Source organism: Neolamprologus multifasciatus, chromosome 14 (assembly GCF_963576455.1).
Source record: "Neolamprologus multifasciatus chromosome 14, fNeoMul1.2, whole genome shotgun sequence".
NCBI lineage: Eukaryota > Metazoa > Chordata > Actinopteri > Cichliformes > Cichlidae > Neolamprologus > Neolamprologus multifasciatus.
This window is the reverse complement of record NC_140452.1, coordinates 5,600,945-5,615,188: the sequence shown is the minus strand read 5'-3', so window position 1 is coordinate 5,615,188 and position 14,244 is coordinate 5,600,945. Positions and strand designations below refer to the sequence as shown.

At 41.4% G+C, this 14,244-nt stretch overlaps 1 protein-coding gene across 1 annotated transcript in view; it reads right to left on the bottom strand.

Moving 5' to 3' along the window:
• The window catches only part of sipa1l3 (signal-induced proliferation-associated 1 like 3), a 92,686-nt gene that overhangs the window by 32,635 nt on the left and 45,807 nt on the right, over positions 1–14,244 (bottom strand). The window contains exons 2-3 of the mRNA XM_085184859.1: positions 12,319–12,401; positions 1,708–2,380 (exon numbers count right to left, since the gene is read on the bottom strand). Coding sequence (XP_085040985.1) covers positions 1,708–2,169 — 462 coding nt within the window. The 5' untranslated portion in view covers positions 2,170–2,380; positions 12,319–12,401. The remainder of the gene's footprint in view (positions 1–1,707; positions 2,381–12,318; positions 12,402–14,244) is intronic.

The following is a 14,244-nucleotide window of genomic DNA, read 5'->3' as shown; positions in this document are numbered from 1 at the left end:
TGAAACAAGAATAAAAGGCTGAACAATGTCTAGATTTCTTATACTGCGGATTTTATAATTAAGTTACAATTAACAGTTTGGTATACATTATTAAAAAGCCAAGTGAATCCGTAGTACATTTTGGACTGACAGAGAGTAATTTAAAGACCTCACTCTAATGTGTGGTTTGCTTTTTAGTTTCTGTCAGTTTACTTAAATCCTGACAACCTGCCAGAACCTACACAGACATATTCTTAAGATGTCTTTATCAGATGTCGGATTTCTTCTGCGAGTGGGCTGAAGGTAACAGGAACAGCCAAAAACATCTGCAACATTCTCATTAGGTTAGCATGTCAACTAGGGATGCACCGATACCGATACTGGTATCGGGTATCGGGCCCGATACTGTAAAAATTGTGTACTCATACTCGTAAAAGTTAACCGATGCCATGAACCGATACCAACTTATTTCATTAGTCAGAGGGTGGCTGGTCATTTCTGTTGTAGTTTTTTAGATTGGCCACTAGGGGGACATCCCGCGCTAAACAGGCACAGGGTTAGGCGAGTGAGACTGGCGGCTCCAGATTAAAAAAGAGAAACTGGAGGCTGCTGTAGCTAGGCTAAACAAAATGTCAGCAGTGTGGAACAGCCAACTTTAACTCAGGTTTTGGAAAAGTGAAGAAAAATGTCAAGAGAAAATTCACGGGCAGTTAAAATAACAGAGGCTCTGACTCATTTTATTTCTCTGGATGACCAGCCAATGCCGGTCGTGGAAAACATAGGATTGAACCGTCTTCTCAGCATACTCGAGCTGCGATATGAAATTGGACACTCTGCAATAATTTAAAAGTTTAATTTATTCTCAAACCTAATTTGTATTTATTTTATTCCAAACAGAAGTGTTTATTTATTATTCTGAAAGCTCGAGACAGTGCCAATAGTTCAGTGATATTTTGTTAAATTACAATGTGGAGACTCTGCAATAATTTAACAGAAGTGCTTATTTTTCACTTGAAATTTTTTTGTGGTCATTTTTATTAAGATTTTATTTTTTATCGGCAGAGAATAAAATAAAACCTGTCTTCCAATTCATTGCATTTGTGTGTGTGTGTGGTAGAAGTATCAGTTTTTGTACTCAGTATCGACAAGTACTCAGATCCAAGTATCGGTATCGTATCGGTTTGAAAAAGATTGCTATCGTTGCATCCCTAATGTCAACCCATACTAACTACAGCTGAAAATAAATAAACCTGCACAATAACAACATCATGAATTCACAGAGCAAGTGACATGAAAATGTGAATCACATTAAAGTAAAGCAGGACAGGATTTTAAAACTGCAGATGTGTGATTTCAGCATAGCTTGAAAAGTTAATACCATTAAATCCGCCTGTCAAAGCTTGATAAACTATTTGTTTAAATGTTAATGGAAGATCATCTGTAACCGCAGACATGTGCCACAGCATCTGTGATAACAGAAAGGAGTTTAGACTAAACACGCAGTAACAACATTAAGTTTTTAAAGTTTTCTTGGACAGTGTAAATATGTCCACAGAGCAGATTGCAGAGCTGTATCACCTGCATTCAGTCGCTGGTGTTTGTGGATGCCAGTCATTGTAAAGTTGGTTTGTTAGAGTCATTTAACTCAATCTGGACTACTGCTAAAAGGAAAACAATTAATCCAGTTACACGTGTAAAAGAGACACTAGAGGGAGATTTCACACTCACCTCATTTTCATCTTGTTCGCTCAGCGTCACTTCACTGTTGGAGCGCTTTCTCAAAGGTGGGAACACTCTCAGGCTGAAAGGAGAACTTCTCTCACCGCCAAACTCTCCTACATCCTTGGACCTCCGCCGGGGCAACCTGGCGACTCCTCCCCGCACCAGCCTGAAGTCAGACAAAACTGATAAAACTGAACCGTCATCGCCGTAGTGATTGCCGCCAATCTGCCCATTCTCGAGCAGCGACTCCCGGGACTGAGCACGGCGTGGAGGCCATTCTGCGATCCGTGCGCGGACACCCATTTTGGGCACAGAGATGCGTGGTTGGACGACCGGGTCAGAGGGACTTAGCGCCGGGTGCCCGTTAGGGGTGTGACGAAATGGAGTGTGCTGGGGCAACCCTCCTCCGCCTCCATCGAGAAGGTCTGAGGAGGTGCAAGTTACCCCTCTGTCTCTGTAGCTATTCATGACACCCCAGGAGAGCTCAGGGCAGGGGGGCAGGGGGCTGGCATCCCATATTGGGAGGGGTGCTGGGGAAGGTGCTGTTACGACCTCCAGCTCCCAAAAACATTGCTTTTAACAGGGAGGGTGGGAAAGACTTCACTGGTCCATCCAATCTGGAACCAGGCCGTCCTCCTCCTCGTCTTCTTCTTCTTCTTGGATGATGTCTGATGCAGATCTGAGAGGAGAAACAACAACAGGCATACAATCAGGAAAAATATTAAGACAAAGACAAATGTGCCTTAAAATACACGGAGATTTTTAAATCATAAAGCCTGTGTGACCCATATTTTCTCCACAGAGTCAAAACTCAGAGTCACTAAACTGTAAAACGACGTAGGACTGATAAGCCAGAGTGAGAGAGAAAATAAGGTGAGGGGATATGACAGAGGATTTCTCCCATCCAGGCTAATCTTCAGGAGCCTGACAAGGGATATTATTATCACATATGGCGTGAACACACAGAAAGCCGCACACCCACAGGACACGAAGGCTGCAGCCGCTCTGCTGCAGATTAAAACCTCACAAACACTAGCTAATTTTATCAGACAAGAAAGTAATACAAATCCAAACAGGGAGAGTGCACAGACAGTTTAAATACACTGAAGCATTTTCCCACTGCATAGATTACAGCAGGGCTCAAAAATGATCTTTGAGGGAGGGGGCGACTGCACACAAACACAAAAGTCTATGCATTCTTTTCTTATTCGGGGCCATTTGATGATTGTTTTGTATTTTAAGCATGAGTAAATGAAACCCCCAATTTTTTTATATACCAAAAAAACAAAAGCGTGCCCTGTCCCTGTCCCCAAGATTTTTTTTATATACATATACAACTTTTTTGTTTTGTTTTGTTTTTAAAGAATGATTTGAGTATTCTTTGAAGTGTGCATTTCTCCAGGCATTCCAAAATGCAAATTGGATACTTAATGATAACATGTATCTATCTGAACGATCCTTTACTGTCTGTATAAATCATGTGCTGTCGGAAACATCAGTTCTGCCTTCTGGGGTACCTCAAGGATCTGTTTTAGGTCCTATTCTCTTTTTGCTGTATATACTCCCTCTAGGCCACATTATCAGACGTTACAATAATATTTCTTATCATCTCTATGCTGATGACATTCAGTTGTACTGTTCTTTCAAAGCTTCTGAGTTGTATAAATTGTCTTGTTTAAATAATTGTCTGTCAGAAATCAAACAATAGTTAAATGACAATTTCCTTCAGTTAAATGCAGATAAAACAGAAACTTTGATTATTGCACCTGATCACATGCTCTCAGAAATTAGGCAGCATATCAGTTTTTTAGACCCTTCATTTCAGTCGAGTCTCAGACACTTAGGTGTTATATTTGACAGTTCGATGTCTCTTGAGAAACACTCTAAACAACTTGTCCGGAACTGTTTTTATCATTTAAGAAACATTTCTAAACTCAGACTGGTGTCAAAGGCAGAACTTGAGATGATTATTCATGCTTTTATTTCTTCTCGTTTGGATTATTGTAACGGTCTTTTTACGTGTCTCAACAAATCAGCTCTGGATCGCCTTCAGTCTGTACAGAATGCAGCGGCGAGACTTTTAACTGGTACAAATAAGAGGTCACACATTACTCCAGTTTTGGCTTCTCTTCATTGGTTGCCTGTAAATTTTAGGGTTCATTTTAAAATTTTAGTTGTAACTTTTAGAGCTCTGCACGGTGAAGCTCCCCAGTATATCTCTGACCTGTTGAAACCTCATGCTTCATCCCGAGCACTTAGGTCTTCAGGTCAGAGGCTACTGGTGGTCCCACGTATTAGGTTTAAAACACGTGGGGATCGGGCTTTTCAAGCACTGGCACCTAGGCTGTGGGACTCTCTGCCGTTGTCTTTACGCTGTCTAGACTCTACTGACTCCTTTAAAAAGCAGCTGAAGACATTTTTATACAAACGGGCTTTTAATTAATTTTAACTTGTATGTCTGATCTTATTGTAAAGCACTTTGTGATTTTTATCTGTGAAATGTGCTATATAAATAAATTTTACTTACTTACTTACTTATTTGTGTTCGCTATTATGTGGACTCACGGCTGTGACAGTCACAAAGAAGTTACTCTGTTTCTACTCTTTCCGCAGCGCGACACTAAACAAACAACTTTGTGTGGTTCATAGTTTTTAGAAGAGAGAGAGAGAAAGCAAAAGAACACTTTAGCCAAAAGGGTGAGGTTTGGTAAAGTAGATATCAAAAGTCAAGAAAGTGGGTGGAGGAGACTGGAGCACTGCTTGGTGAAAAACAACAGTATGTTTTAACATAACACTCACACAGCACCAAGTCTTAAAAATGAACTAGCCTTATAAAGACTTCTGTTTTCTCTCTTCTGAGGTTTTATGGTTACATGTACAGGTTAACAGTCACGTCCAGCTTACTCTGTCAACCTGAAGACTGGACTATTCTGATCTTCGGTCATTGTGAGTGCAGACAATAGACTGAAGTCATGGTTGCGTGTTTTTGGTTTTGGTTTCGTTGGTACTTCAGGGTGACCGGCGAGGAATTTATTATTTTTTTTCCTTTTTTCATGATGTGGTTATGACTCGACTGCGTGACGGCAAGAAATGATAATGTGCTGGCATGGTGGTCCATATGCAAATGTAAAGAGAGACCCAGTAAGGGATCTTGGCAGTACAGCTCTGCGGTGAAAAATGTTGGGACGCTGCGTAAAAAGTTAATGAAATCAGAATGTCATAATCTTCAAAATCATTTAAAACCTCACATTTAACTGAAAACTGACTTGGAAAATTTACTGAGAATTAAACCAAACCCATAGTCATTTGACTATTGCCCTGGAACCAGGAGGGCAATAGTCAAATGACATGCTTTGGATCTTTCTTTCTAAACAGAAACCCGATAAACCTTCACTGCGGGTGACGAACAGTTAAAAGGTTCGCTTTAGTGCTTTGGAGAACATTTACTTACATTTAAGTAACTACAGCATATAAGTATTGAAGAGACCGATGTGGATTTATGGTGTTGTTTGTGCTCATTTGACCAGCTCTCGCTATGCTGTGAGAGGGATTGTGGGAATTCAACCAATGCAGAGGCTACAAACAAAACTTTGCCCTGGGTAGAATACTGATTGGTTGCAAAGAAAGGGAGTGACAGCAGAGTTCAGCATGAAGACAGTGGCTGCAGTGGACAGTTTCAGTCTCATCTCACTATAAGACGTTGTTCTGTCTGACTTCTATCTTCTCTGCAGCATGTACTGTCAGAGCCATGAAAACCAGAAAACCAGCCTGCATTGACACTGGCAGACATATTATCCTTGTGCTGTCAAGACAATCCCACTTTCTTTGCTTTTTTTAGGTGATAACCTGCAGCTATCACAGCATTTTGTAGCCAAACTACTGCTTACCTGGACAAAGAATGCACATATTTAACAGCTATTTTAGATGAAACAGAAAACACTGGTTATGGAAAATGTTTTAAGAGCTGCAGCTACCAACAGGGAATTTGGCAAGTGTGAAAATGTGATAAAATGCAGTCTCAGTGGGGGGTTACTTATTATTAATATGATATTCAGCTTAATGTCTGAAATGTAAATGTGCTTAATTCTCTATGCTGCAGACAGACCACTAGAATTTCTCTCGTTCCTTTATCATTCTCAGGTTTCTGTCTAATCTCAGTCTCCATTTAGGTCTCCATTGTGAGGTTAAAGCTCTTATCTATATAAGGCTCCTCGCAGTGAATAAGCTCATCATCTGCATATATACATTTATAAAATATGCCCATAAAGTTCCACTGCTCACCATTTAATTTTTTGTACTTCTTTGGAGTTCCATATTACTCTGCTGTAATACTTAACGTTCATAAAATCCTAGGGTTTCATGTCCCCGCTTCCATCATACATGCCACTCATCTGTCACCTGTTTCTTGCATCACATTCAACCGTACGTGGCATCACATGGTGCTTTCACCTCACTTTCACCAGTCGCCAAACTCATGGTCATGGTTAATCAGAGAGGAGCAGTACAATTTTACTCGTAAGACAAGCGCTTTAAAATCTGTAATATGATTCAAACAACAGCAGGAACACACACTCAAACGCAACGAACCGCTGCATAATTACGTCCAGCATTAAAATTTAAGCAGTGACACGCTACACTGTTGCACACAAAGCTGCAAGGGAAGCTCCAGAAAGACAGGAGTTAAAACGTTTAACTATTTCCAGTGAGAACGAGCAGAAAATGTGCTCTCTCCAGCTACACGTGTCTTTGTGAACTCTACAAATGTCGACTCCTGGGGTGGCTATCGCTTTACAAAGTCCGATTTGCATAACGTTGAGCTTTCCATTGTGTAAAGGCAGCTCACAGTGGTCCCAGTGTCTTTTATGATACACAATGGCTTTTATGAGAGCTAGCTCAAGTCCTTTTTGGCATTAAAACCGCATTACTCATACACAACACACGCACATGGGCAACATCAACAAAACTCATTCACGGCAAACAGAATCTCCCTATCGTCATACAGCCGTGCGGATGTATCATGTCTTTGTTTTTACGGAACCACAGTCACTTCCGGCCCAAAGACGCCTGCTCTGATCATGCTTTCTGACAGAGTCCTTCCTCTTTCAGAGGGCTGTCCTGTGATCCGCTGAGGCCCAATCGCAGATTATCCGCCCCAGCTGCCGGAGCGGTAGAATGGCTTCATTATATGTCTGAGGTGCCTGATGAGAGAAGCAATGTAGAGAGTGCGGTCTTCTTTATCAGTGACCTTTGCCAGAACACAGCTCCTTAGTGAGAAACACATCTGATTAAAGCTGTTCTCACACATAAACTCCGGAAAACACCGGGTGAATCAGGTCGGGACATTTTCTGAAGTTGTCCTTTCTCACATTTACAAGGAGATGGTTCACATCAGCTGTATTCTCATTAACAGGAGCTCCCAGAGTGAGTGAAGCCAACATCATAGTGACTTAAACCTGCGTTCTTTCTAATGTAGTTAGTTCAAGGTCTGGAGCAGTAAGGACTTCAGCCTTTGAGGTGCCCCTCTGTGAGGTAATGCAGTGCATATGTGATCTACAGCCATGCTACAGGCACTGTGTGGCAATACTTGGTCACAGATGTGCTACTAACATGCTGTTGGTTAGCATGTTTGATGTTTAAATACTGTAAATCTGCGAGAGTACTAACAGCTGCCGATGAGTAAGCAAAAGGAGAGCTGAGGCTGATGGTAGTGTCGTTAATTTTCTTAAATGCAAACTCTCAGGACGTCAAATTCTCAACTCAAAGTCCAAGTTTTTCTTAAGTAAATGGTACTGAGACAAAACAAATGCTGTTGCTGTGTGAGGAAGAAACCTCCCCATCACAAAGATTCACTTTCACCTCATGCATAAGTAATTAGCAGTAAGGAGCTAATATATTGTATACCTGATGGTGGGAATCTTGAGAACCAGTTGTATTTAAAGAAAGAGTATTTTTAAAGCAAATCAACATATAAAATTGATCATTGATTGCGAACAAACAGGCAAAAAAGGAGACGCACATGGGAGGAAAAAAAAAGACTTAATCTCCCTCCTCTTCAGTGAGAGGAGGGCAGACACATCCAGCACAGTCTCTGGCACCGACTTCAGAAGATAAATAGCAGACATTTAATGCTTTTTAATTACTCACATACAGTAATTAGTTAGCTCAGGGATGTACCTCCTCTGTTCTGGCTCTCCCATTCACGCTCTCTCGCGCGCGCGCTCTGCTCACCCACTCCGGCTTGCCCAGCATGATGCAGGCTTGAGTCGCGCACCGCAAACACACATCGAGGCTGGTAATTACACTGCTTAGATGGTAGTAATGACAGAGCTCGCAGAAGAGTGCAGCTTCCAGCGGAATGAGTGCAATCACTCTGGAGGAGGAGGTGCTGCTCACTGGTATGTCAAAGCAATGCAGGCAGACCTGAGATCAGAGTGAAATGTGACCGATAAGGAGGGACGAACCAGACGTATGCTGGCAACAAGAACAAAGACGAAGGGGCTTCTGATGATATAATAACAGGAGAGAACTCGCCAAAAGACAAAAACAAACTCTCTGGATATAAAACATCTGCAACACTTACAAACAGTGCAAACAACACTAGCGTGTGAGCTACATCATGGGCTGGTTTGACACACAGATGGTGAAATGTATGACTGGCGGACAGGAGCAGAGTACAACATCCGGCATTCATGCCACCATGACTGCAAGAGAACAGGTCAGGCAAGAAGATGCCAGGTCTCGACTGACCCCAGGTTAGTCATTATTAACCTGATATGATATAGAAGTTAAACAAAACATCTACAGCTGATCTGAGACAGTTTGACAGCCCTCAAATCAAGCACAAAAACATGATACAAACACCTTTGTTAATTACTGGTCCTTCACTGTCACATAACCTGCTGTCAGATAAGAAAATAAGGTGCAGTCACATATGGACAAGAGGAATGACTCATCAGTAACTCGTACATATTAAGACAGAGATTGAGGAGATTTCTGCACACTGTCTTCTTGACTACAGCATCATTTATCAACTTGTAACTTTTGAGTGTGTTCAGCCTGAAGCGACTGAGTCATTGAAAAGAGGTGGTGACAGAGAACGTAAGCTCTCTGTCACGTATTTATATAGCATTTACAAACTTTGTACCCCGGCTGACTAAATGAGGAACTGTCATAGTCTGCGTTTGTTTTTGTCTGTGAATGTGTTTCAGGCGGTGTTAATGGTGTGTGTTGTTTTGTACATGTTTCGATGATCTGTACGTGTGGGTGGAGTTGCACATTGATGTATTGTTGGTTGTTGCCACCTTTGCCTATTAGAGGTTAGGTCCTGGTGGTGTTTTATATGACTTGTCAGTCTCTTCTTATTGCCTTGTAATAGCAAATACTTTATATGTGTAAGTATGAGAGCTGAAGTTCTCATTCATAAGCTGACACTTATTATTATAAGCTGAGCACCCATTAAATGGATTATTTAGAGTTGAGCATGTTGGTTTTCTCGTTTGAAAAAGTATGAAGTGAAACTAAACTGAATGAATTTTTTGATGTAGGGAAAACAAGTGTGTTGATGCTGACCCTTACTTCATTAAAAATTCAACTATGATCTTTTTTCTTTAATAATTAATGACTGACAAAAGATTCTAGGGTGTTTGGTGTGAACACGAAGAAGAAGCATGGCCTAAAGGGCAGTCAGAGGATGAATTGAGGGGCTGCACTATAAGATAAACAAGCATTAATTTTGTCATGCAAAGCAACTCTTACCAAGAATAAGTCCAAGAATAAAAATGGAGCTGGATATAGACATAATACATCCACTTTAAAGGTGGCTTTGGTCAAAAATAACAAGCCAATGGTAAACTCTTCAATAAAAAGAAATCCTCAGTGGATTTCAGAAAGGTCAGTGCCATTAAAAGGGAGTGACTGTGTGTTCAGTGTGTGTTCAGTGGACCGGACGGCGCTCTGCAGTGGAGGAGTCAGGGGGAGGCTCCCTGATGAGACTGAAGAGGCAACCTTTTTACCCTCCACAACAACAGATTTGATAACCAAATTTGATGTTGGCATACGTGGCAAATGGAGGCTCTGCTTCTGACAAGGCAGCACTGTCAAAAACCAGCTGTTAAAGAGCCACATTTTCCTACAACAGGAAACATCCTCTAAGAAATAATTGCAAATCCAGCCTTGTTGCTCTGATATTATCCCAACAGACTGCACCCCATGACCTATTCCAAATTAGACCTATTCTTTACAGGGAAATCACATTCTTAATGTGAACCAGGAAACACCAAACAACAACAATACTTTCAAGGAAACACTTTAAACAACACTAGCATTGCAGCACACCAGGCTGGAAGAAAGCACACAATGAATACCTCTGACTCCGGTCTGTGTTGGGCTCATAGGTCCGTTTGAGTTATCTGTAGGAGACATCTCGATCTTACACTGAACTTTACTAAGCTGCTCTCCACTCACTTTCCTCCCCAGCCTTTTCCTCAAGTCTCTCCTGACCCCACTGTCATTGTCGCCATTGATTTTCATCTACTTTGCTTTTGCTGAATCCCGCTGATGTCGCCAACGTCACTTCCATCTGCCTGTCTGTCCGTCAGGCTGCTGTCCCAGGACACTAAAGCAGCTCGTGCGGCCGAAAAGAGCTAGATTCATTTAGTGCGCGCACACACACACACACACACACACAGGCACTGACGTAATGAGTCTAATGATTTGCATCCAGTTGGAAAATCACAAATTGCAGCCCACACCGCGATTCATCCTTCACTGGTTTATCTGTGGTAGTGGTGAGAAAACGCAGCTGAACAGAAAGCTGAAGGGATTGTTCAAAAATCACAGAAGGGAGGTCAAGATGATTATGAAAGTATTCACATATTGCATCACTTGATGTTTCAATTTCCACTGCCGCAGAAAAATTTCTATAAAACAGCACCGCTCATTTCCGCACAGAACATGTTAGTTCCCCTTTCTCTCAGTAGTCAACTTGCCAGGAGCTGATGATGACAATGATGATGATGATGATGATTCAGTGAACTGTTAAAGGGCATTTCAGGAAAAGTCCCTGCAGGAAAAGAGTCATGAACCTCAGATGCTCTTAGCAAAAGCAAAAGCAGCTGACTTAACAGCCGTACTGAAAGATACAAGCACACTGCACCGTAGTCTCTGCTTCTACATGTAGTTTCATGCAAAAAAATCTGCCACGTAATCAACATTTCTGGAAAAAACACGTCATTTGATTTAGTCAGTTTTCTGTTCGCCTTAGGTTGCGCACTTGAAGATTAACCGATTAATCGAGAATAAAGACTTAGCTGTAGCCCTGGCACTTATCACTTTTCTGGGAAATGTTAGATTCATTTAATTTATTTAACTAAATGTGTGAAAAATCCAGATTCTTAATCACACTGAAGATAAGATTATATCAGATTTATTCACAGTGAAGTAACACATTCACAGATATTAACAGGATAGCTACAGCGTCCATTAGAGATCGTGAGAATGTCCGTCTCCTGTAAGAACAATTATGAGGTGGTTTCATGTGCAACACAGCACCGAGCGCAGGCAAATAGTTGCGGGCACACTCAGCACACACACACATAACTTATTTACGTTTCTTTCCATCAAAATGTCACCAATAATATTTCTCCCTGGTGAATCTACTGCACTTTTCTAACGATTTAATGTTGTCTTATGTTGTGTAAGAAGATCTGATATATGTGTAAATTGCAGCGCGATGAAAAGTACGTGTCAAGACTCAACTATATATTTTAAGAATAAATTAGCCTGAGCAGTAACAAAGTTGAATTTATGTTAGAAAAGGCTTTGTGGGTGAATGCAGACAGCTCGGAGACAAATCAAAATGCTTCCTGAAGCTAACAAAACAAAAGAGCTATAAATCAGATTCACACATCCATGACAACAACCAGAGCGAAACAGAGCAAAGCAGCTGTTACAGAAACCAGAGAGACGGCTATGGGACATTTCAGAGTGTTTTCTGCATGTGTAGCCCTCCTTTATGCAAGCAGAGTACATGTCAAGTGACCTGCTTTCCATTATCAGTACAAAATGCAGATGAGGAAGTGCTTTATCTCCTAGAGAGCAGTGCAGAGCTGACAGCTCCCACCTCCACTGCAGAAAAATACTGAGGTTATCGAGACAATTAACCTCTGATCGAGTCTTTAAATCTCACTTTGCTTATACCCAAGTAGGGCTGGGCGATATGGCCTAAAATTCATACTGCGATATAATTTGAAGCATGTGCGGTAACGATATATATCGCAATATATTCTTTTCTTCTGTATAACGTATTTTCCACACTATAAGGCGCACTTAAAATCCTTTAATTTTCTCAAAAATCGAGAGTGACCTCGAACCGATGTTGGCGTGCAGAAATCTGTTAAAAAATGTTTTAGTACAACTCTGGTAAGCCGCACTGCTTGATGGATTGTCAGAGCATTACGGCTGCCGTAGAGAGGAGCTTTGCGGAGTAATCTGGGTCCAAAACTCCGCCTCTTCAGGTCCCAAAGTAAACTGTTTCAGATGGCTCATGAACGTTTAGCTCAAGAATCAACATTATAAAAGATTAATGCAGATATCCATCACCATTCATGCTAATTTTACCTTTTTTGCCCTCAGCTGTGCAGGCGAAGCTTGTGGTGACGTCTGACGTCACTGTGCAGGCAGAGGCGGCCCGGTTTTTCACTCTGTACAGACAAGGCACAAACATCTTATTAAAAAATGATACCAACTTCTGTTCGGTGTTACATAATTGTAAAGTTTCTTTTATAATGCCAAACAGGTGAGCCTAACTTGTGGAATAAAATGTGGCACGATGTCTTCATCTTTTTGCATGTCGTATAATCTGTGTGTGGTACTGATAATGTGTGCATGTGTAGCTGTAATCAGTTCCACGCTCATCAGAGCATTCACACAGACATCGTCTATTGTTTGTGAGGAGTACGAACAAAGGGGCTCAGGGGGGTCTATCTGTATTGTAAACAAGCTGGCAGACTCCACAACCAGTCGTATGGTACAATAAAAAATTATTACTTAAAGTGAAACCATTGTTTAATGAACCCATGTTTGTAATTGACTTCTTGGATAGAGGAGGGGAAATTATGTTGGATGATTGTTTTGCAGAAAAGAACAGCGCAGTTTGTGATTTTTTTCCCCACATATAATCAGATTTATACAGCTAAATGGAAAAATGTTCCCAAGTACAGAGCCCTGCATCAGGGATACAACACGGAGGAGTGAGGAAAAAAAGAAAACTAAGACAATATATCAGCTATATTTGCATGCTAATGAAAATACTTGCTTTTATTGGACATATGCGTCCCATGGAACAGTTTCTTTTTTCTATTTAGTTAAGTTTATACTTTCAATCTTGAAGGCACTTACTGCTCGGCTTTGTCAAAAGGAAGAGGGGTCAAGTCTCCACTTCTTTTAGTGTTTTAATGATTAATTCTGGCTTAAAGCTGAAAAGTATATAATTCAGATTTTTACAGTTATCACTGAACTATAACATTTTGTGATGTATGTCTTAGTCACACAGGCCTGGAGACTGGTCAGTGACATGCTTGCTGAAGGTTGCTGGCTGGAAATATGGTGCTGTTCCCAAACCCTCCTTGTGTCTGCTTTGGTTGATAGTAGACTGCCTCGGTCACCTGGTGGAAGGCACCAACTTGCCTGCAAACACTTACCACCATCTGCTCCCTCAGCAGTAGTGAAACTGAAAGCGTGTAACATAAACCAGAAGCAAAGATTCTGAAGTAAAAGTGGTGCCTCAGCAGTGAAACCAACATGGTTCAAAAGGCACACTTTTAATTTGAAGGTGAACTCTTCAAAGTTTTAAAGCTACTTTATCGTTGAGTGTTTGCAGACAGGTCAGTCTCATTCGCTACAGCAAAGAGACCAAAGCATCACAATGAGGTTTCAGGTGCAGCACCGACCGATTTCACCTAGTGACTGCCAGCAACCATGATGCAGTCTTCAAAGAAGTTTGTATACACACAAGCAAGCAGGTATGCAAATACATTTAAAAACATCATTTAAAGTAGGCTTTGCAAAATTCTTCCTGGAAAAAGTTCTTGATCTGCACAGAGCGAGCCGTAAAGAGAAACAAACACACGTGCTCCCTGACTTGATTAACTTCACAATCCACCGCCATCCTCAACCTCTGTCTTAAACATAGATGGAAACACAGAAGATAAGTGGAGGCAAAGTGAAGGAGCTTAGTGCTCTGTGATTAGAGGCTAAACAATGAGAAGGAGGGCCCTTGAAGTAGGACATAAAGATAGGGGAGAAGGGGGGCCAGAGAAGCAGCAGACATAATGTCCTGAGGGGCAGGCCCATTACTGTCTGGCAAATACAGTTCTGATCAATAATGATCAATCAGAGTCCACTTATCCTGCCGCACAAAGCGTAATCATACTGTCTTTGGTAGTGGGGGAGAGCAGGGGTGGAGCAGGGTCAGTGATTGCATGAGCATCTATTTTACTACAACAGTGAGGGTCCTTAAAGCTAGCAGCGTCAGCACAGATTTAA